The sequence below is a fragment of the Vanellus vanellus genome, assembly GCF_965231255.1.
Source record: "Vanellus vanellus genome assembly, chromosome: Z".
In the NCBI taxonomy this organism is placed as follows: Eukaryota; Metazoa; Chordata; class Aves; order Charadriiformes; family Charadriidae; genus Vanellus; species Vanellus vanellus.
The window spans coordinates 63,276,688-63,296,938 of NC_138908.1; the positions used below are offsets into that span (position 1 = coordinate 63,276,688).

A 20,251-nucleotide genomic window follows, 5' to 3' on the forward strand; every position below is an offset into this window, starting at 1 on the left:
TCATTATGCTGTTAAAATCAGCATAATGACTCATTTAAAAGCCCGAAGAGATCTGCTCAGAAATCACTACGGCTGATGAAATATGAGGTGAAGGTTCTATTTCATTAGGCTGTAGGAATATTGATTTGGAGGAAAAGATTTTATGTTAAATAAATGCTGCTAGCGAAGACTATCCATGCTACAAATGGAGTTTTAAATTTGGAATTTGGAGAGAAGTGGTGTAAAGGGCTCTAAGTTGCAAACAGGCTTTGTCACACAATCTTTGCACTGCTTTTTTAAATGAAGCCACAGGTGTCAGTAGCTGTAAAATGTCCTGTGGATGGCATACTGGTTATTTATAGGGTTAGTGATTCAGGAGAAAAAAAGTCTTTTTTCCTGAGTCAGGACTGAAACAACGTGACGCTCTGGTTTAGTTGTAGGACACAAAACCTGGGGCCTGATCAGCTGGCCCTAGATCTTTGTTTAATAAGTATTGAATTTTAATATGACTGAGAACTTGCCGTCAGGAATCTGAACAGAATCAAAGTGCATTTACTGCTTGTATTGTGACAGCCAGCATTTTGTTTCCTGGGCAAATCTGCAGTCGCTCTGCTCAAGGCTTGCCAAGAACCAAGACTAGTTGTTGTGACAAAGCATCATCAGGTTTGGCACTTCCACAGCAGCTGAAGTTCTGCTCTTCTTTCCAAAGCCTTAAATACTTTAAAATACCTTCTGGAAAAAAACAGAGCTCTGCCTCATCTGCTTGACTCCTCAGGAAGACAGTCACAACTATGTTCAGTTTTTGATGGAGGAAGAGGTTAGGAAAGGAAGGAAAACAAAATTCACTCATGCTCTAACACAACTAGTCTTATTCAAAGAAATTCAAAGGGTGAGTATTAAATCATTATGAAGTAACAAGATACATGCTTCTATCAATAAATAATCCTTTTGTTTCTCTGTCTGTATCATTTTGTCAAAAGCCCCAGGTAATTCTTACCATTAAATGCTCTGGGGTAAAGAAATTACAGTTAGTTCAACAAACAGAGAGCACGTGGTTTAGGATATGTACCTGATTGCTCTTTTGAGGAATCAACCAAAATTTCAACTCTCTGGTACTCTGGATAGCTTTGTCTTGTGCCGAAGTATTTGAAAAAGAATACGCTTTTAGCATGAAGTGCTGTAGCACACCTTGGAAAAGTCAGGGGTGGGATTACAGACTGCTCTGACTCTCAGTGATGAACGTGCTATCAAGTTCTTATGCAGGTTTCTTTCTTTGTATTTGTGGACATGCTGCTTGCTGCTCCAAGTCTTTCTTTGACGCCAAGCTCCCAGTACGGTAGTATTCAGCTCTTGTTTTGTAACTTCTGTGGAGTAACACTGTAAGCTGTAAAACAAGTTCTTTCCTTTCACCATTGATGGACAGACAAAGTGATCCCATCAGCAGCTGGGGCCTCCAAGGGCACCTTGGGGGTCAGTCTTCAGAGGTGACACAGCTGTACATCGGATTGGGAGGTACAGAGGTCAGCCTTTGGAAAATCTTTTCACATTGCTCAGCCTACATCTCTGTGGCTCATATAGAGCGCTAAGCACCAAAGATTCTTCTTTGTCTTGCTTCTGTGTACAGGTGCATTAGTGAGGAGACACTAAAACACAATTAGAAACAATGTAGGTAAGTCCTAAGAGCATATGGTTTTGTAACGATAATATAATAAGCTGCAGGTCCAAGAAATAATATTGCCCCTTTGAAAAAAATTTCCTCAAGATTTGTGCCCAACCAGTGATGCCAGAACTCATGTCATTTTGTTCTGAGAGCTAAACAAGAGAAGTGCATCCATTGCTTTGCAAAAACACCTAGTTCACTATATCCCTATCTGTGTGGTAAAGGAGAGCTTAGAAGAATACCCTATTCTCCTTCCAAAAGGCAACGCCCCACCAGGCACTGTGGGGTACCTTCCTGTGATATGCCTGAAGTTACCAGTAACTTCTTGCAGAATTCAGCTACCAAGTAATTGGGAAGGTCCTGAAAAAGGGTGAAGAGCAGAGGAGCACAAGCAGTGCAACTGCTTATGCCAGGTCAAGCTACCCTGTCCATTCAGTGTTGATGTTTGACCTGTGACAGCATCAGAGGCTTCTGCAAAAGCGTACAAGGAAAACATTAGCTTTGTAAAAACACGGAAGGGAAGAAAGTAGCATCAAGTTAATATATCTGCCATCAGGTGTAGTCAGAAGAAACAAGCAGGCAAATTAAATGCATCAATATAAATTTAAAATTACTCCAGATCAATTCTTTCCAGGGTGTGTCATCTTCATATGTTAAATTACCTAAATTTTTGTAGGAATTTTTCTCAAACCAAGCCCCAGGGAGACATCTGGTAAAAGTACAACTGAAAGAAGTGTTACTAAAGCTGAAAACACACTAGAATGTAATTAAAACCTCAGACCACACTGAACTGACTAAAAGGATACCATTACTTTTAAGAACTAGCAGCTAATAGCTGAATGAAAATCAGATGTTTTGCATCCTGTGGGTAACTTCCGGGACTGTAGCCTATTTTATGTCATTCAAATGGTCTTTGGAAGAAACATGGTCTTGTTTCGTTCTGTACCCTTCCCCCTGTGGCAATGCACAGTTCCAATAATGCTTTAACAGCAGCCGATACAGTGAAACAATAGCAGGCTCTAAGGTTGTTAAAAACCCTTCATATAGCCTGACAATTCAGAGAGCAGGTGTCATTCTGGCACTTACTGCTTCTTTTTCCAGGTGTACATCTTACGATACAGGAAATGGGACACTCTATGCTAGTGGACAATTTTCTTACTTCAGTGGAGAAGAAGCACCTCCCCAAACTGATTTTTCTTTTATGTCAGACTTTGCCAGGCACAAGAAACCAACAGACATGCAAGAGTTTTGGGTGCCAGAACTGTGAGTTAGAAACCTGAGAGTGGAAAATGCAGTCTTACGCAGATGTGGGCAGGACTTTTCTACAAACGTGTACCCTTACTGTGAAGGAGGTAAAGAAATCTTTCTTTACTCAGCCAGATAAAACAGCAAATTCATACTCTGCAAGGGTTTTCCAGACTACAAATCACTTTAGATACTTGGCATATGCTTTTACCCAGCTCTGGAAACCAGCCCCTCGTATTTCTCAGGAACGCCCACCTCTCCTGCAACAAGATGAGTCAACCAGCATCAAGGAGCCTCCTTCCAGGAATCTGGCCCACTCAGAAACCCAGCAAAGGAGCACTGGCAACAGTCAGTGCAGAGGACTGACACCATCTTGATAAAAGGGAAAATACAGTAGGCAAATACTCTTAACAAAGTCTACACTGACCATTAAACAAAAGGCCCTAAAATTGCCATAGACTCCTCTTCCATTATTTTCCATTATGAGCTGTAAAGGTTAGTGCAAGAGACTTCTGCCCCCCCCTTTTCCGTTTCTGATATCCCAGCTTCTCTCACTTAAGCTGTGCGTCAGGCTTGGTTCAGAGTCAGTGCTTGTCATGGCTATGGGTGAATTTCTGATGCCCAAAACCAAAGAAAGAGCATCCATATTTGTCTCCTGCCCTACTTCCAACCAGTCATTAAATCCCAGGGCAAAAGCCGTAAAAGCAGTGACGGGAGCATCCTAACACGTGTTGGAAATTCCCAAACCAAACCTGATAAGCAACTATGTGGAGAGTTGGCAGCTTTAGGTTCACTCGTCCTCAGGCTGGTGAGACCACAGGAGAGCAAACAGGCACGATGCCAGTGTCAAGACATGCCAACATGTCACAGAAACACAGGATCGCAGAATGGTCAGGGTTGGAAGGGACGTCTGGAGATCATCTAGTCCAACCCCTCTGCCAGAGCGGGGTCACCTACAGCAGGTTGCACAGGGCAGCGTCCAGGCGGGTTTTGAATATCTCCAGAGTGGGAGACTCTACAACGTCTCTGGGCAGCCTGTGCCAGTGCTCTGCCGCCCGCACAGAAGGTCCTCCTCATGTTAAGATGGAACTTCCTATGTTCAAGTTTGTGCCCATTACCTCTTGTCCTATCACTGGGCACCACTGAAAAAAGATTGTTCCCATCCCCCTGGCACTCTCTCTTTAAGTATTCGTATGCATTGACAAGATCCCCCCTCAGTCTTCTTTTCTCTAGACTAAAAAGACCCAAGTCCCTCAGCCTTTCCTCATAGAAGAGATGTTGTAATCCCCTAATCATCTTTGTAGCCCTTTGCTGGACCCTCTCCAGCAGATCCCTGTCTCTCCTGAACTGGGGAGCCCAGAACTGGACACAATACTGCAGATGCGGCCTCACCAGGGCAGAGTAGAGGGGGAGGATGACCTCCCTCAACCTGCTGGCCACACTCTTCTTGATGCCCCCCAGGATACCATTGGCCTTCTTGGCCACCAGGGCATATTGCTGGCTCCTGGTCATCCTGTTGCCCACCAGGAGTCGCAGGTCCCTTTCCACAGAGCTGCACTCAAGGAGGTCAGCCCCCAACCTGTACTGATGCATGGGGTTTTTCCTCCCCAGGTGCAGTACCCTACACTTGCCCTTGTTGAATTTCATAAGGTTTCTCTCTGCCCAAGTCTCTAGCCTGTCCAGGGGACTTCTACTCCAAATGGACCTAAGCGTACCTAAGTGTGACCCAAGACTGACCTGAGAGAAAGCTGAGCTGGTAATATGAGGAGAAATGTGGGTAATGCCCTACTCTTCCCAGTGTCTTTCACTGGGGCACTGTAATCCCAGCTGACCTTCTTCTCCCTGGACTCTTTGGTGGCATCTGATGTCTACCGGACAGGGCTGCAAACAGCACAAGGCCCTTGGAGTTTGCTTTCAAGATGTGCCCATTGCTGGAGGCGGTATCTAGCAGGTACTGTGCCTCCCACAAAATGTTCTTTGTGAAAAAAAAAAAAAAAAAAAAAAAAAAAGTAAGCATCCTGCCTGCTTGAGTCCTTCTGAGCACGTCACTCCGTTGCTATGTTATCCACACTGGGTGTCGCCAATTGCCAACACCATTTCAACACTTAGTCTTCCCTCTGTGAAAACAGCTACCTGGCTCAGCTAAAATAAGGAGACCAGATAAACAGAATAATCCTGGTGAGCTGCTAAGGGAGCAGATAGAACAGAAACAGACGGGAAGCTGCTCTCTCACCCCATGGAAGTCAGGGGGATTTCTGAGTTTTTCATATCCTGCACTGAGGAAACAGGACCTTTCAAGGATTTTTGACAAAAATGAGTTATCTCTGCCCGCTGCAGAAAAGCTACTAATCCACTGCTTCAGAGACTTGCCTAGAGCTGTGGAACAGCCAAAATGAGTTCTCACTTTCCTTAATTCAGAGCAGAGAGCTGAAATCCCTCTCCCACGTAATCGCAGAGTATCAGCTATTCCAAGGGAATTTGTGCCTGTTCCTTATCCATCAGTTCCCTTCCCCTCTCTCCAAATTCCTATCTGGGCATGAGCAATCTTTCCTGTCCAAAATAGTATACATTTTTTGAGAATACACGGGTTTCAAAAATTTGCATTTTCCAACAGCAACAGTTTCAGCAGAACATGTGTCAGTGGCTGTAGAGATGCTGTAGCCCTTCCTCTTCTTTCCCATGGCTGCTGCTGAGCAGTGGAACATGCTCCTGGAGGAATTTCTAGACATGCCTTTCACTGTGGTCACAACTAAGAGGAAAACTTGCTGGGAAAACCTGACCTGAACATATGCAGCTCAGTTTAACCAAATATCAGTTTTGCCTTTTAAAATTGAGAAGAAAAGCTTTCTCCTTTTTCTTTTTCTTTTTTTTTTTTTGTGTGTGTGCTTATAATAATTCTCAGAACACAAAGACACCATATAGCTGGACACCACATGAAAACATAAGGACTTCCCCTTCAGCATCTGACTCTTTAGTGCTATGGCATTCAAGTGTAAGTTAAATATAAGTTGAAATAACTGATTGCAGGAATGGGAAAGCATTGGAGAAGAAGACCTAAGATTCAAAATAGAAACAACTAAAATGCATAGAGAAAAGTAAATCAGCAACATTTGTTTGAAATAATTACCTAAATAAGCAATAATTGTAAGTGCCAAAACCCCATGAGAACACGGTTAGGTGATAACAGCTATGCGGAAGTCAACAGAGAGTGGTGCACCAAGGGTAAGAGGGCAGACATGAGGACACTGCAGCACAGTGAGGACAACAGCCTGTTCCTCAAATAGCGAAGGACAGCTCCCAACATGACCATTTATTACCACTTGCACAACCGCTGCTGTGCCAACAGTAAATCAGCTGGCAGCAACTGATAAATGATCATAGACCACAGCAGATGACAATACAAGCGAAGCTGGACTCCCACCTCCATCACTGGAAGGTTGCTTTGGGTAAGTCATAGCCTTGCAGAGACTTGCACTTCCTCATGTGCGTTCTCCCTCTCTCACCTCTACGCTTGTGGAAACAAAAGCCGTGAGGTGTTTGTGTGAACTGGCAGGCTGCCTGGCCACCCTCATCAAAATGGCTTGGCAAATTTGAGCTAAGCACCGGATGCTTACACGGGGACTGCTTCTACTTAATGAGCCCGCTTGATACCCAAGGCATGCAATTTCTCTGCACTCTCAGTTTAACCGAAGGGCCAGGAACATTCTGTATTTTGATAACAGTAAATCACCATCACACCCCACATGCAACACTTCAACATTGTAAAAATTTGGAACATTGACGTTCATGATGAAAAAAATCCCATGCAGTTTTAATGAGGGAATGAGCATAAAGGAGCTGAATGGTGCTGAGGAACAGCCTTGTGCCACGGGCTGGTTTACTGCAAGATCTTACTTGCTGTGGAACAAAAGCTGTCCCACCATTGACTCCTGGTGTCACCTTAACTTTTAATGAAACCCACAAAACCCTGCTCACTCGGTCTTGCACTGGGGCAGACTAGCCTAGCACATTACAAGTAATTTCTTTATTTTTCAAAACCTGCAGCGAGTCACTGGGTTTCCCCCACCTTTTGCCCACAAGAGCACTATATCGCAGCTGGTGAAGCAGTCTTTCACAGTCCCAAGTACCATGACACTGATAAATCTCACAGACAACAGGTCAGTGAGGGCGAAAGCAGATGACCCTGATGCCATTCCCTTGCTAACCTTTTGTTTCCTTCTCCTTTCCAGCTTCTCAGTCCAACCTGATCTGATTTCACCTGGAACGTGGGATCTGTTCCTGGCAGCTTTGCTCCAGGTGGAAACCACAAACCACTGTGGTACAGGGAACACTGGACCTCCTTCTTCCTTTCTTTGCTTTGACACATCCTTGAGATGGTGCAAAAACTCACATGCCTTCCTGGCAGCTACTTCTGATATAGAGCTCTGCTCCAGAATGGGCTGCCCCCTGGCCCTCACTGCTGCTGGGCAGGTCTCCCAGTGCAAGGAGGAGACCAGTATAGCGGGCTTGGCTTCTGCCCTGCTGCCCAGACCAGGACACAAGGAACTACCAGACCACTAAGCCCCCACATCATCATCATCGCTGCATGGCTGTGGCATAGTTGCAGAACGGCAGTACTGCCCAGGGGACTGCGTGCCAGACACCACATGGACATATGCCCAGCAAGTGGCTGAGCCAGAGGAATAGCTTCTCACCCAGAAAGCTGCCCGTGGCCAGCCACTTCTCACCTTCCTCAGCAGGGACCAGCACTCCCCAGCTCTGCAGGCAAAGCCACCCCATGGGTGCTCCCTCACCTGCTTCAGGGGCAAAATGCTTCAAGAGCTGAAGCTGCTTAAAGCTGTTGCTCAGCAGGCATGCACCCAGCAGCTCCCAACAACACGGGCCAGAGCATCCACGGTGGCTAAAATCATCTGAGAAACTGGACATTTGTACCGTGAAACAATACTTTTTCTTTTTATGCAGTGTCTTGTCAACAGGATCTTTAAGTATGCTAGAGACTGGACAACGTGTTGCCAACAGCACAGACCAGCCAGATTTGAGCTGCAGTGTAGTTTGTCAGGCTAACGTAAAAAGCTGGTCTGCCTTTCTGGATGAAGGGAAAAAAAAAGTACGACGAATGGTTCCTACTGCAGTGCCAAGAATGATACCAAGCAATACTCAAGTGAGTCTGGAAACCATTTTAACCAGGAATCAAATACAATTGGATGTTTTTCTTAATGGAGTGATAAACTACATTAGCAAGTGATGGGACTTCACCACTGTGTAAGTGTATATAAAAGCCTAATGTCACAGAATTTTCAGAGAGTGAAAAGACTTTTTTAAAGCTGTCTTTGAAATGTTAAACAGACCGTATTCGTAGCAATTTGTTCATAATATTTTTCATCTTATGTCTTCTGAAATATACATGTTCGTACAACCAGCTGACAGAAAGACACAGAATAGCCCTAAAGGTATCTACACACACACTTTCACCACAAGATTACCTGGGAGCAGGGGTGTTAAATTTGCAACCTGCTGGAGTGGGTCACGCAGCTGACAATTGGCATCCTCCTCCACAAGGGAAACAGTGGCAGGCTGGGTGAGTTGCTCCAGAGGTAATAATCTGTTCCCAGCCACCACCTTCCAAGGGGAGGGCAGGGAGGAGAAGGCCCACAGCAAGACAATGGAAGCCCAGGGGTATATCCTACACTTGCACGTTGTAGGCACAGGCACAAAAAGCCCGGTATTTCGAGACTGTAGAGCTGCAGCACATACAACAGCCAGCTGCTCTGCACGGGAAGCAGGTAGCATACAACCATGTCATGGCCCCACCACTGTTGCTTGGCCAGAAGGGCTGACCCCTTGTGTTTGCAGACCACCTGCAATCTCAGGCGCTGGAGGAGAAGCCAACCACCACAGCAGGTTGTCACTCTATAGCTGAGGTCAGGAGCTACCGCTTCCTTTACATTCAACAGGCAGCCACATTTTCAGGACTCAATTCACTTTGCTATTTTAGGTATCCACTTTAAGGAGATGAATCGCACCTAGATCCCATCTTTCTCCACTACTTCGAGGAGCTTTAACTACAGATGCAGATAGCTACAGTTACTGAAACTGATCCCACGCTGGACATCGTTAACCACCCAGCTTCAAAACTTAGGCACACAAAATATGCCAGTAAACTAATGGGCAAGTCTGAGTTGTCAGACCAGATGACACTTTTCCACATAAAGGCCTTCGGTTTTGAATTCACCTGGATAAAAAGTAAAAAAAGGAAGTGCACGGCTGTGCAACCTCACCGTTTGTCTGGGATGGTGTGCACTACTGCAGGCAATGTCTGCTGTGATCTCCAGCCTTCTCGTCCTCTGCCATCCGGTGAATGAAGTTACTGGGGCATTGGCTGGTCGAAGTTTTGCTGTCACACAGCCCAAGGCCCACATTTAGTAAGATTAGAAAACCCGTGCTTCCCCATTCCCCCCTTTCTAAAAGCACTTGTGTTGAAAGAAAGGATTGGTACCAAAGAGCTGTGATTAAAATTTAAAATCTGACCTCATGGATACGCTAAATTGTTCCCATTTCTTGGTCTTGCAGTCAACAGGGTGGTTTTTTTTGTTTTTGTTTTGTTTTGTTTTTTTTCTTTAATGGACAAGATAAACCTTTTCACAAGGAAAAGGAAAGAATTTCAAAAAACCTGACATAATTTCCATAAAAACCATGACCAAAACTCCACTAAAAATCCAGAATTTTAATCTTGGAACAATGACGTTTTTACAAAGAGATTTTAAAGACTGAGTGTACATATTCACAAAAGCAACAAAATAAGGCATATTCTCCATAGCCATGTTTGTAAGTTAAACATTTTAAAAAGCCACATTACTTGATCTCATTTAAACCTTGTCAAGATACAGATAGTAAAAATTTTAAATGTTTGACTTACTTTTACATGTAGTGGACTATCGGTTTATACAATTATCATGAGTATGAGCTAGATTAATTTCAAATCATTGAAACAAATATTCTAGTAAGAGCATGAAGCTTAAACATTATTTTAAAGTGCTCATTAGAAACCCAACATTTCAATTGTAATTAAGAAATGTTAAAGATATTACATTCCTTACGTATCAAGTCTGAAAGTACAGTATGTACACAATCTACAGTCTTGTTTTTATAAATAGGAAATAATTTATTCATACATGACTACTAGCTGAAGGGAAGCTGAAAGACTATTTCATTTTGGCCAGAAAAAGGAAAGAAAAACAGAATAGTCATCCCATACATACAGCTACTGGAATTCTGTATCCCAAGCCCTGCCATTTTGGACAATCTCTTTGACTAATTCTCTTTACACTCACTCATGAAGCACCTGCAGGTACGTTGCCAGTAGAGAATTACAGCACCTCTCTTCTAACGGAATTGCTTGGGTCTCTAGAACTGGCAAGGCTGCTGCTAGGGGAAAACGTAATGAGACATTAGTCCCTTAATTAAACACAAGAAATGGGCGCTGCAATGTGTTACAGTTTACAGAGATCAAGGAACTCTGAACTACACTGTCAAACAATAAAAATCCGGACGGTTTTTATTTTAGTTTTCGAATTAAGTGTAGTGCTTATAAAAAAAGAAAGAAGACAGAACTAATTCAAAGGCATCTGTGACAAATTTAAATGCCTACATCAGCTTTCTTACAAAGCCCTAACCGGTTCCTTTCAATCCATAGCCGCAGTATGTTTGCTAGTCAAGTCTCCTGTCTGACAGGAGCCAGTCAAGCCTCTCCATCTTGCTACCAGTCCTCTATGATTTTGATTTAAAAGTTTTGCAGCGTGTGCTATTACCCTGTGCGCAGGTTAAGCTTCTTTCACACAGGACTAATTCCAGGTACCTGTGAAATGCTATTATTGTGCAACATTGTAATCCCCACAGCACACGCACTTTGCAACAATCCCCTTGAAAGTACAACATGACAAGTTCTCAAAAGTACAAACAATCTTAAAACACAAGACCCAAGAGTGTTCATGAAAGTAGAATAAAAAATATTTAACTTGCCCTCATTGCTTTTCACCTCTCAGCTGCCATGAAGGGCAACATTCCATTTTTTTCCCAGTCTTTTCACTGATTTTGCAACTGGACCTTTTAATTTTCAGACAGATACAAGAGTATACCCACTCACATATAGTAACATGATTACAGTAAAACCAAAAGCCACAAAATAAAATAATGGTGAACATTCCATAAGTGGAATTTTAACTTTTGGTCAACATTTCTGCTAGGCTAAAGGTAAAAATATGCTGTACAAAATCACTTTAACATCTGCAGGAATAAGCCTCTTGTTTACTTTAGCCTCAGCTTAGTGTGTGGTCAGCCTGAACTAAGCAATTTCTTAAAAGAACAGGTAGATATGAGAGTGTAAAGCTATATTTCTTCCCTACTTGTACCCATTAGCAGATTCTCCCCTTGCAAAACAACATTCATGTGAAAAAATTTACTGTGGCGCTCAGAAGAGTTGAAGGCAAACACATGTGTATGGGCAACAAAAGCTGTCAAGGTGACAAACGATTCAATGGACTGCTTTCTTCTCCACCTGCAGCAAGCTTGAGGGTTGTTAGCTTTCGAGGGGGATGCTGAGGACTCTTACGAAGGTTGTCGTCCATCTGCAGAGAAATAATGAGAGCCGGATCTGGCAAACAGTAGAATATAAATTATACGATTAGTCTATTCGTAAGAGCTGCCATTATTAATGCTGGTTTGGCGTATATTTTACCCTGTTATTTCAGGCTCAGCCAAAACTGATGCCTTGATTCCTTTCCACTCCCAAATATACGCTTGGGTAAAAGCTGCTATTCATTCTATTAGCATACGATGCATCAAACCCAGGGCAAATAGGTGTGCTGTTGCTCAAATCATTTCATCAAGATTACTGAAGAAAGCAAAATTGCTACCTTCTTCTAAGAGGTCAAAGTTTCAATTTTTTGCAACAGCCAAACACTGCTAGAAAGCAGATCAAAAGTCAAACTGCTGACATCAGTGGATACTTTTGTATGTTCAGCACCTTGCAAGAACAAATCTTTTTCAAATTAGAAATGTCCTGGAGGCGCTAGGTGAATTTAGATTAGTTATAGATTTCAAAAACTATTTAACAAAGAACTTGTGGTAAGACCTTTTCAAAGACATGTTAGAACCAATCTCTGAGATACAAAGATTTTACATTTTCATAGGAAATCAATCTAATGCCCTGTGCGTAATGTGGTATCAAAAAGAGTCTAGCTACTACAGAATAGACAGGATCACAGAGGACAGCACAGGGGAGTTCTCCAGGGGTTGTCTAGTCCACCCCATTCCCTCAAGGTAGGATCAGCTTTGCCTAAATCATGCCTGACAAATGTCTGTGTAACCCATTCTTTAAAACTTCCACAGCCACATTTCAATACCAGCAAGATGAGATACAATCAATACCTAACTGTGATCAGCTTCTGTAGCATTAATGATCTATTTCATACACTGATCTTTTTCAGGAAGAAATGCCTTCTATCCTTCTAGTTAAAGTGTTCTGTCTGCATCAGAAGACTAATTCTTCACAGGTATTTTTCACATAAGTTGTATAGCTTTTGATAGGTGCTGAGTGACAGCCTTAGAAACAAAGAATATAAAGAAATAAAAGGTGGATGTAGAACAAGCAGGAGTAGGTTAGTGACTACAGCATTCAGCCAGGAGCGTGGAGAGCTGGTAATCAGTCTTAACTTGCAGGACCGTTTCTGAGTTTTGATCAATACATTTGTCTCTTCCTTTGCTGGAACGTACGCTTGTGGAAAGACACCCTTCTTTTGTTGGTATGCACACTTGCAAGACAATGTTCTTTTGATTGTAACAAAAATACTTTTTAAGTACAAGGCTTCATTAATTATTCCTTTCAAATAACATAATATTCTTCATGCCTCTCTACACAAAGTAATTCACTAGAAAAGAAGCAATTAAAATAAAACGTCCATTGTACAGTTGCAGTTGCCATGCAAGAGTAGTTGTGAACAAGTAACCACAATGAAGCAGGAAAATTAGAGACTGAAGCAAAAGTAACCTTTTCAATCAAGTTGGACTCCTTATTTACAAGCTGTGTGAGTTTCTGCAGATTAGCATCTGCTGTATCCTGTCCAGCCGGAGAATGGCCTGGAGAGTGAAGGTAGAAAGATGAAGAGTGAAAAGGTATTTACAAAAGCTTTTAAATCCTTAAAAAATAAACCCACACTGGAGAGAAAGTTCATGCAGTATTTTTATCCTTAGAAGAATTTAAGTGGAAAAGCCATTCCATGTGAGAAAAACAGAAGTGCTAAGCACAAGCCATATCATAGATACAGGTGCATTTTGCCAATGCTTTACAGAGTCTAAAACCGAGTATTTACCCTGGCCTTTAATTTTCAGTCCTTTCTTCACAACTTTGGAAGTGTCTCTACTTCATTTCCCCGCAGAATCTCTAGCATAAACTACATAAAATCTAATTCTGCCTTGGTTCACGGATGGAATCCTGGAGTTCTAATCTAAACAAGACTATACACAACAAAAAGGGGAAAAGAAATACAGCTTACCTGAGACAGTTAACCTGAAGTAGCAAGTTAAAATATCATCACAGAATCGACACAGATTGGGAAGCTGTTTCAAGTGCTCTTGTAGTTGTACTCTGGGGAAGCACACTTTATAGATCGGTGCAAGGAAACCAAACACAAAGGCATCCAAGGTGGTAGGCCTGAAAAGAGTGACAGAACAAAACAAAAGAAACAAAGTGACTGAGGTAAGACATTAAGACCTCTACAACATAACCATCTTCTGTGTATGTCAAACACAACTCAGGACAGAACAGTCCTTCCATTCCATCTTTTCATATCAATATGGTAAATGCTTTGTACAGACTATCTACTGATTCCAGTACCTCTAGACACATGCTGGCAAGCTGAAACAGTAACTTCAGCGTTAAAATCCAGTCATGCTGTCACATACGCTGATAAACAAGCCACTCTAAAACACATTTCTAGCACCACAAAAGCCAAGCTGTATGCCAGGGGACCAGGATTTTCTCTTATGAAGTGGTCCCACTTCAGTGGCTGAGAAACAAATCATCCTTTTTAGGACCCGTTGGTGCTATGTTGTCGGCAATATCTGCTTCCTGCTCTGTGCACATACAACAGGAAGAGGAGTGTTCCCGGACCTACCCCCTCCTCCCACGAAGGCAGTGGTAACACCTCAGGCTAAGAGCTTTTTTTTCTACATACAAGCACAGGAGGTGATATTCAGTGGCTAGAAAAGCATTCTCTAGTGCTACACTAACTCATCAAGCACCCCACATTTTCTTAGCAGCTGTGGACAGCGTTTGCCTCTCTGTGGAAAAATGCACAATAAGGGAGACACCACATTGCCTTAGTCCAAAGATCTTGTTTGTGCCCTGGTTGCTCATTCAGGTTTATCTGAAAAGCAGTGTCTGAGACATTAAACTACTGTGCAGCACTTTTTACATTCTGGCAGGTTAAAAAAAAATGTTTAAGTGTTCACAGAGTCATGCGGTACCCGTTTCACTAGTAACTTAAAAAAAAAAAAAAAAAAACAAAAAACCACACACTCACGTATCTCCAAAGAAAAACTGAGATGTCCCCAATCTCTTCGACAGGAGATTTAGGCACTCCTTGGCATCCCTGTATATCTGATGAGACACAAAACTGTCTAAGAGCCCTAGGTGTAGCAAGGCTAGTATGCACAGCATCATTCATCATTTGACACTGTGCTAGGCTTTTTCAGTTCTTGTCTTTGACAGCAGCAACTTACAAATTCTTTACTACTTAACACATACCTGTGCTTCCACTTCAGTGAGACTGTAGAGTGGAGGCCCTCCCCTGGTCAGCAAGATCCTGTTCAGTGCTTCCCTGGACATCTTTCCAGGCAGATACAAACTTAGTGGGAAGGAAATCCTTGAGGAAAACCATGGCTTTGTCACACTGCAGTAATTTTCAGCCTCAACCCAGAAAGTATGCAGCTGTATCAACACAAGGAAAAATAAGACTAGATTTTGAGCAAGAATAGTAGACTTCTCTTAAAAGTTTGATGTTTAAGACCTCTGTCATAGAAATAGAAGCAGCAGGAATTATTGTAATTTAAGGCAATCAGGCTCCAGAAAGGATTATACTAATCCTTTGAGAGTAGAAATATATAATTAAGGCAACAGTTACCTCCCACCTAAAGAAAAACAACAAAGATATTACACAGACCTATATACATGTGCATAAAATTACATACACACCTACATTTATGTATGTATATATATATACACACATACACACACACTGAACATAGAAAATATGTTACAAAAAAAAAGTTGCAGATGTACAGGATCAGGTTTGAACTTCCTAGAATGTTTTTGAAATTTTACATGCATCTGAAAATAAAATACATTGTGAAACAATGAATGCAAAACCTTATGGGTCAGCTAAAGACAACAGCCTATGACATCATCTGGTCAGAATATTTTTTCCTGTACAAACTGAAGCCAAAGACATTCAAGAGATGCAATGTCTGGGGATTTTTATAGCTCTAATGTACTTACAGTAAATTGGTGAGGGCATGTAGCTACATGTTATTTAGAACTGAAAAATTAAAATACTGATGGGTATTTTAATTTCTCAAAAGTTCTAACTGAACAGTTCAAAAGGCTTCTAGAGTTGTGCACCCCATATCAGACATACCGCATCTTACTCAAAGCTTTTTCAAAAGAATCAAATGAAACAAAAAACAACTACAATAAACTGTTTTCAGGACACTGTTTCCCAAAAAGTATCTAAAAGAAAAAACATTCACAGATGCCCTTTTAAAATATCTTTCATAAATTCATTATTATTCCTTCATGCCCCACGAACACACACTTCTTTTCTTTTCAAAAGTTGCCAGGCAGTATTTCCAAAATTGGCAATGCAAATACATTCAAGCCAGGACTATGGCTATGAGACTTTAAAGTCTCTCTCATTCGGCACCTCTTGTAGCATTCAATTGCAAAAATTCTGACCATTATGAACATGTCTCAATACTTACCAGAGCAGGAAGCAGTTTCTCTTCAAGCAGTGCAATATATGCCAGTGTATCAGCTCCTTGTTTTGCAGACAATTCGTAATCAGCATTATACTTCTACAAATTTAAAAAAAAATACATACTACAAATAGTGTAACACAGAACTTTCCAAAAAGATGATCAATGCAACCCAAAGTTGCTTCGAACTTAACAGCTATGAAGTCCGTAAATATAACAACATTTTTGGGGACAGAAAGCACACAGTCAGTAGAATTTCTTTACTTCTTCAGGCCAACTATGTCAAACCTCCTCACATCTCCCTTTTCCCCTCTTAGATTTTTGCCCCCCCCCATTCCCAAAATAACCCTAGTTTCTCCTTCCCATTGCTTTCCAAACAACTGTGCAGTGATACAGAGGCAATTTTTCAGCACTCAGGGATGTAGCACACCTCTGGCAAGTCCCCATCTTTATTTCTGAGGAAGCATCTGGCACTTAAGCTGGTGTAAGCATAAAAAAAGGCAAGCATTCCCATGTTTTGCTTTTAATTACCATTCTACAAGTTTAGAAATTGGATGCTAACAATATAAGAAACTGAATGCACAGCTAAATTAATGCAGTTACAGCTGACTGAGCTCCTAATTCTGACACTGGATCCTTTTAAGGTACATTAAAAGGGTTGATAAATCTCCTCTCCCCCCAAAAAAACTTGCTTCATTAATTTAGAAACAAAGGGTCAGTGCTGACCCTTAGATATCTGAAAAGCAAGCATATTATTGTTATGTTTTGACTCAAAGAGGGTTTTTTTCCAACATTAAGGAATCTTTGGTATTCAAATGGCTATGAAACTTCTGAATTTGAAAAGAACTGCCTAAAATGCCATCTCAAATGCACTGTTTTCAGGTTCTGTTTTTCTCCCCCCCCAGATTTAAAGTTTCACTAACATGGCATTCATCAGATAATCTTCTTCACTAGGCAGGAACTGAATTTCTAATGTAAAGGCAGAATACTGGGCTAGAGGACCATTTCAGAAGTAAAAAGATGATGCCATGCTTTATTAGACATCTTTATACCTTGTGAAAAGAAGAAATCACATAGCTTTATTCTTTGTGAATAAAGCATTGAGATCCGTAAAAGGCAAGCAAGAGTTGACTACGCAATAACACGATGTGCATCAAGAAATGCTTGCAGACATTTTTATGCTACAAGCTATAGAAAAACTACATTGACCAACAACAATGCTGTATGTATTATCCTTCAAAAGAAAGAGCACTGGGAGATGAATACCCACTTAAGCAGGTAAAACCACACGTCCCAAGCCATAACATCCAAGGTCTGCAAAGCCATAATGACATTAAAAGTATTATAATTAAGAGCAGGGTGCTCAGTGAGAAACTGCTCAATTAAGGCCAGTTTGTTGCCCTATTTAATGAACAGTTTTGTCATGCCTATTTTTAAATCTTTCACATAACTAACAATCAAACGTCCTCACAGCAATCTACTATCCAGCATTTCACAATTCTCATGCATGTATGAAAAACAGGAAAGTACCAGGTCTGAACTGAGTTCCAGGTTTTTGGAAGCCTCTATCTGTGTACACAGGGCACATGTAGAGTCACTACAAAGCAGAGAAAACAAATCTTTTGAAAGAGACCTACCTGCTTTCTTAAGAAGTTTAGTATTTTTGCTGGCTGAGAAATAACAATGTCTTCTGATATCAGGACTGGTACATCTCCTGGAAGGCATAAATACTATAGTCAACAATTTATATGGATGAGTTCTAACATAACTGGAAAGTAATCAGTCACTTCATCTAATTTCCTTTTCTCCATAGGATGCTCTGATCTTCTGAACATGTACGTATAAACTAGGCTTTACATAACACGAGAGTTCCACCGAGGTCACGAATGCATTTAATGCATTGTGGCCTTCTCTAATAACAATACATAAAAAAGGGCCCACATCAAACCAGAAACCAATGTCTTCTGCTAGATTACTGATATTTTGAGAACAAGGCTACTTGTCTGGATTTCAGATGTTCATTCACCTTAAGACAAAAATTCTAACCCAGTCCAACTGCCCTCTCAACTCATTCACCTCTGGGCCTCTCCTTCCTTCTACCCCATTTTTTCCCTGCCCTTCCCCTTCAAATCCATTTTAGCCACCTGTTTTCTCTAGCCTTGCTACAACTACTGCCCAAGCTACCACTGTGCAACCATGAGCTATTCCAGGACAAAGTATTCCCCTTCTGCCAGAAGCTTACCAGTCAGCCTTTACTGATCAGATTGCTCGATCAAAGACTGTAGAGTGTAGAATCTCTGTAACAGTGGCTATCTTATGGCACATTTGCAACACAATTGCCACAATAAGCCTAGCATGACTGTGCTGCTAAATACTATTAAAGTATCAATTATCAGCAACACTTATTATTTGGAATTTTGTTTTTATGGATTTTATATATTTTGGCTATGAAGAAAGACACTGAACTTTGAGCGAGTACACCCAGATAGTTCTTGGTATTTTCTGCTAATAGAAAACAATACACTGAAAAGCAAGAGTCAAAGGTGCAACTTCTGCATGGATACAGTAATGCCCAAACTAACCATGTGTTAAGCATAAACCACAGAGTATTTTAACACTGCAGGGATTCTACCTCTCTGGAATACACAAAAACAGTAACTTAAATACTGAGCAAACAGATAAGCAAGGAATAGAAGTATCCAACACGAAAAAGTCCTCTCTGATACCTTATCTTCAACCTCTCTGGCAACTAGGTTGTTAGCCAACCTCTTTAACTCAGCACAGTATTAAACATCTCAGCTGGTACAAGTTATACTCTTTGAGGCTCATGTTCCACTTCAAACTGTACCAGCCCGTTGAATTACATACAATTAAAGAACACTATTTCCATACACAAGTCTAGTTACAATCATTACAAATATGCAAAGCGCAAAAAGCTTATAGATTTGCTTTCGCTACACCCTCAGTTTAGGCTGCCTGACACAAACAGGTACACGCTTGCACCACAGCTTTGTTGAGTGCCCGCTGCTTCACCCATACACGTTTTAATAAAGCGCACTTTATTCATGTCTTCCACTACTTTATTCCCACAGATTCACCACACGTGATCCCGTAAAGTCGTTCATCAAGCAGGCAGCCTTTGCTGGGGTGGGTTACGCTCACAAACACAGAACCAAAGAAAACTCGGCAATAGCGCAGAAACAGTTCGTAACATGGCTACGATTAAAAGAACTAAAAAAACCGCGAAGATGGTACCTTTCGGAGCTCTCCAAGAACTACTTAGAGTATTCACTGTCAGGGGAGCACCAGAAAACTTGGCGTAAGCCTGCAATAAAGATTGGGGGGGGGGGGGGGGGGAGGGAGGAGGAATTCAGTCACTATGTGCAAGAAAAGTGTAAGATTTTAAGAGTTGTTTTCGACAGCTTCGGGCACTGAAGACCGACTAAAAGCAAATGCTTTTAGTCGTTCTTCAGTGCTCTAATGCGTTTCGAGGACACGCCGCCCGCCCAGGCCGAGGCCGGGCAGCCCAGGGAAAGGCACGGCGCCCTCCGCAAGGGCAGCAGCCCTGCCCGCCGCTCCGCGGCAGAGGGAGGCGGCTGCCTGTGAGGTACGAGCCGGGGGGCGCGCCGCGCCGCCCCGCCAGGCCCCGCCGCGGGCCCAACCGCCGCCGCCACCTCCCATCCCCGCCCGAGCACGGGCGGCAGCGGCGGGGCCCTCGCCCGGCACGGGCCCGGCCTTAGGGCCACAAAGGGCGGGCGCGCCCCTCGCCGCCGGCGCCGCCTCTGCCGCGGGGAAGAGCCCCGCGAACAGCCGTGCCGGCGGCGGGCAAACCCTGCGGCGCCCTCCCTCCTTCCCTCCCTCCCTCGCGGGGCGGGTGGCGGCCGCCGTCCGTTACCATGACGGTTAGAGACTCCGGGTGCAGGGAGGGCAGCCCCCAATCGCCTCCCCAGCAGCTCAGCTCCATGGGAGCCGCCATCTTGTCCGCCGGCCCAGCGAAGCGCGGCGCTGCTGCCCTCGCATGGCGGCGCCCGAGCGCCCCCCTCCGGCCGCCCCGGGGGAAGGGAGGAGGCGGGCGGGAGGCGTAGTGCCCCTGAGGGGCCGCCGATGCCGTCCCCCCGGGCCCGTGTGGACGGGAGGCGGAGGGTGGGCCTTGCCGGAGGGTGCCCTGCCCTGCCGCTGATCCCCGCCGAGGCTGCCCGGGAGCGAGGCCGCTGGGGGGGGGGGGGGGGTGTCGATGAGGGGAAAGGGGCCCGAAGCCGTTGCCCCGGTGAGGAAAGGCCGCCGGCCCCGAGGCGCCGCCGTTTTACACGCTCCGGCCCTGCTGTGACACGCGAGGTC

At 43.2% G+C, this 20,251-nt stretch overlaps 1 protein-coding gene across 1 annotated transcript; it reads right to left on the bottom strand.

The window, feature by feature from the left end:
* Positions 1-9,594: 9,594 nt before the first annotated feature.
* On the bottom strand, positions 9,595-19,894 carry MTX3 (metaxin 3). Its single transcript, XM_082497165.1, has 9 exons — positions 19,809-19,894; positions 19,169-19,238; positions 17,551-17,627; positions 15,920-16,012; positions 14,688-14,870; positions 14,464-14,540; positions 13,435-13,592; positions 12,930-13,018; positions 9,595-11,508 (listed from the first exon to the last, which is right to left on the bottom strand). Exons 1-9 carry the CDS (start codon positions 19,887-19,889, stop codon positions 11,398-11,400), a joined length of 939 nt encoding a protein of 312 aa, XP_082353291.1. The 5' UTR covers positions 19,890-19,894; the 3' UTR covers positions 9,595-11,397.
* Between the last annotated feature and the right edge of the window lie 357 nt (positions 19,895-20,251).

Coding starts and splice junctions, on each gene's coding strand:
- MTX3 (XM_082497165.1), bottom strand. CDS start 19,889: ATGGCGGCTCCCATGGAGCTGAGCTGCTGGGGAGGCGATTGGGGGCTG. Junction 19,239..19,808: donor CGGAGTCTCTAACCGTCATG/GTAACGGACGGC, acceptor TCTTTATTGCAG/GCTTACGCCAAGTTTTCTGG. Junction 17,628..19,168: donor TTCTTGGAGAGCTCCGAAAG/GTACCATCTTCG, acceptor TATGCCTTCCAG/GAGATGTACCAGTCCTGATA.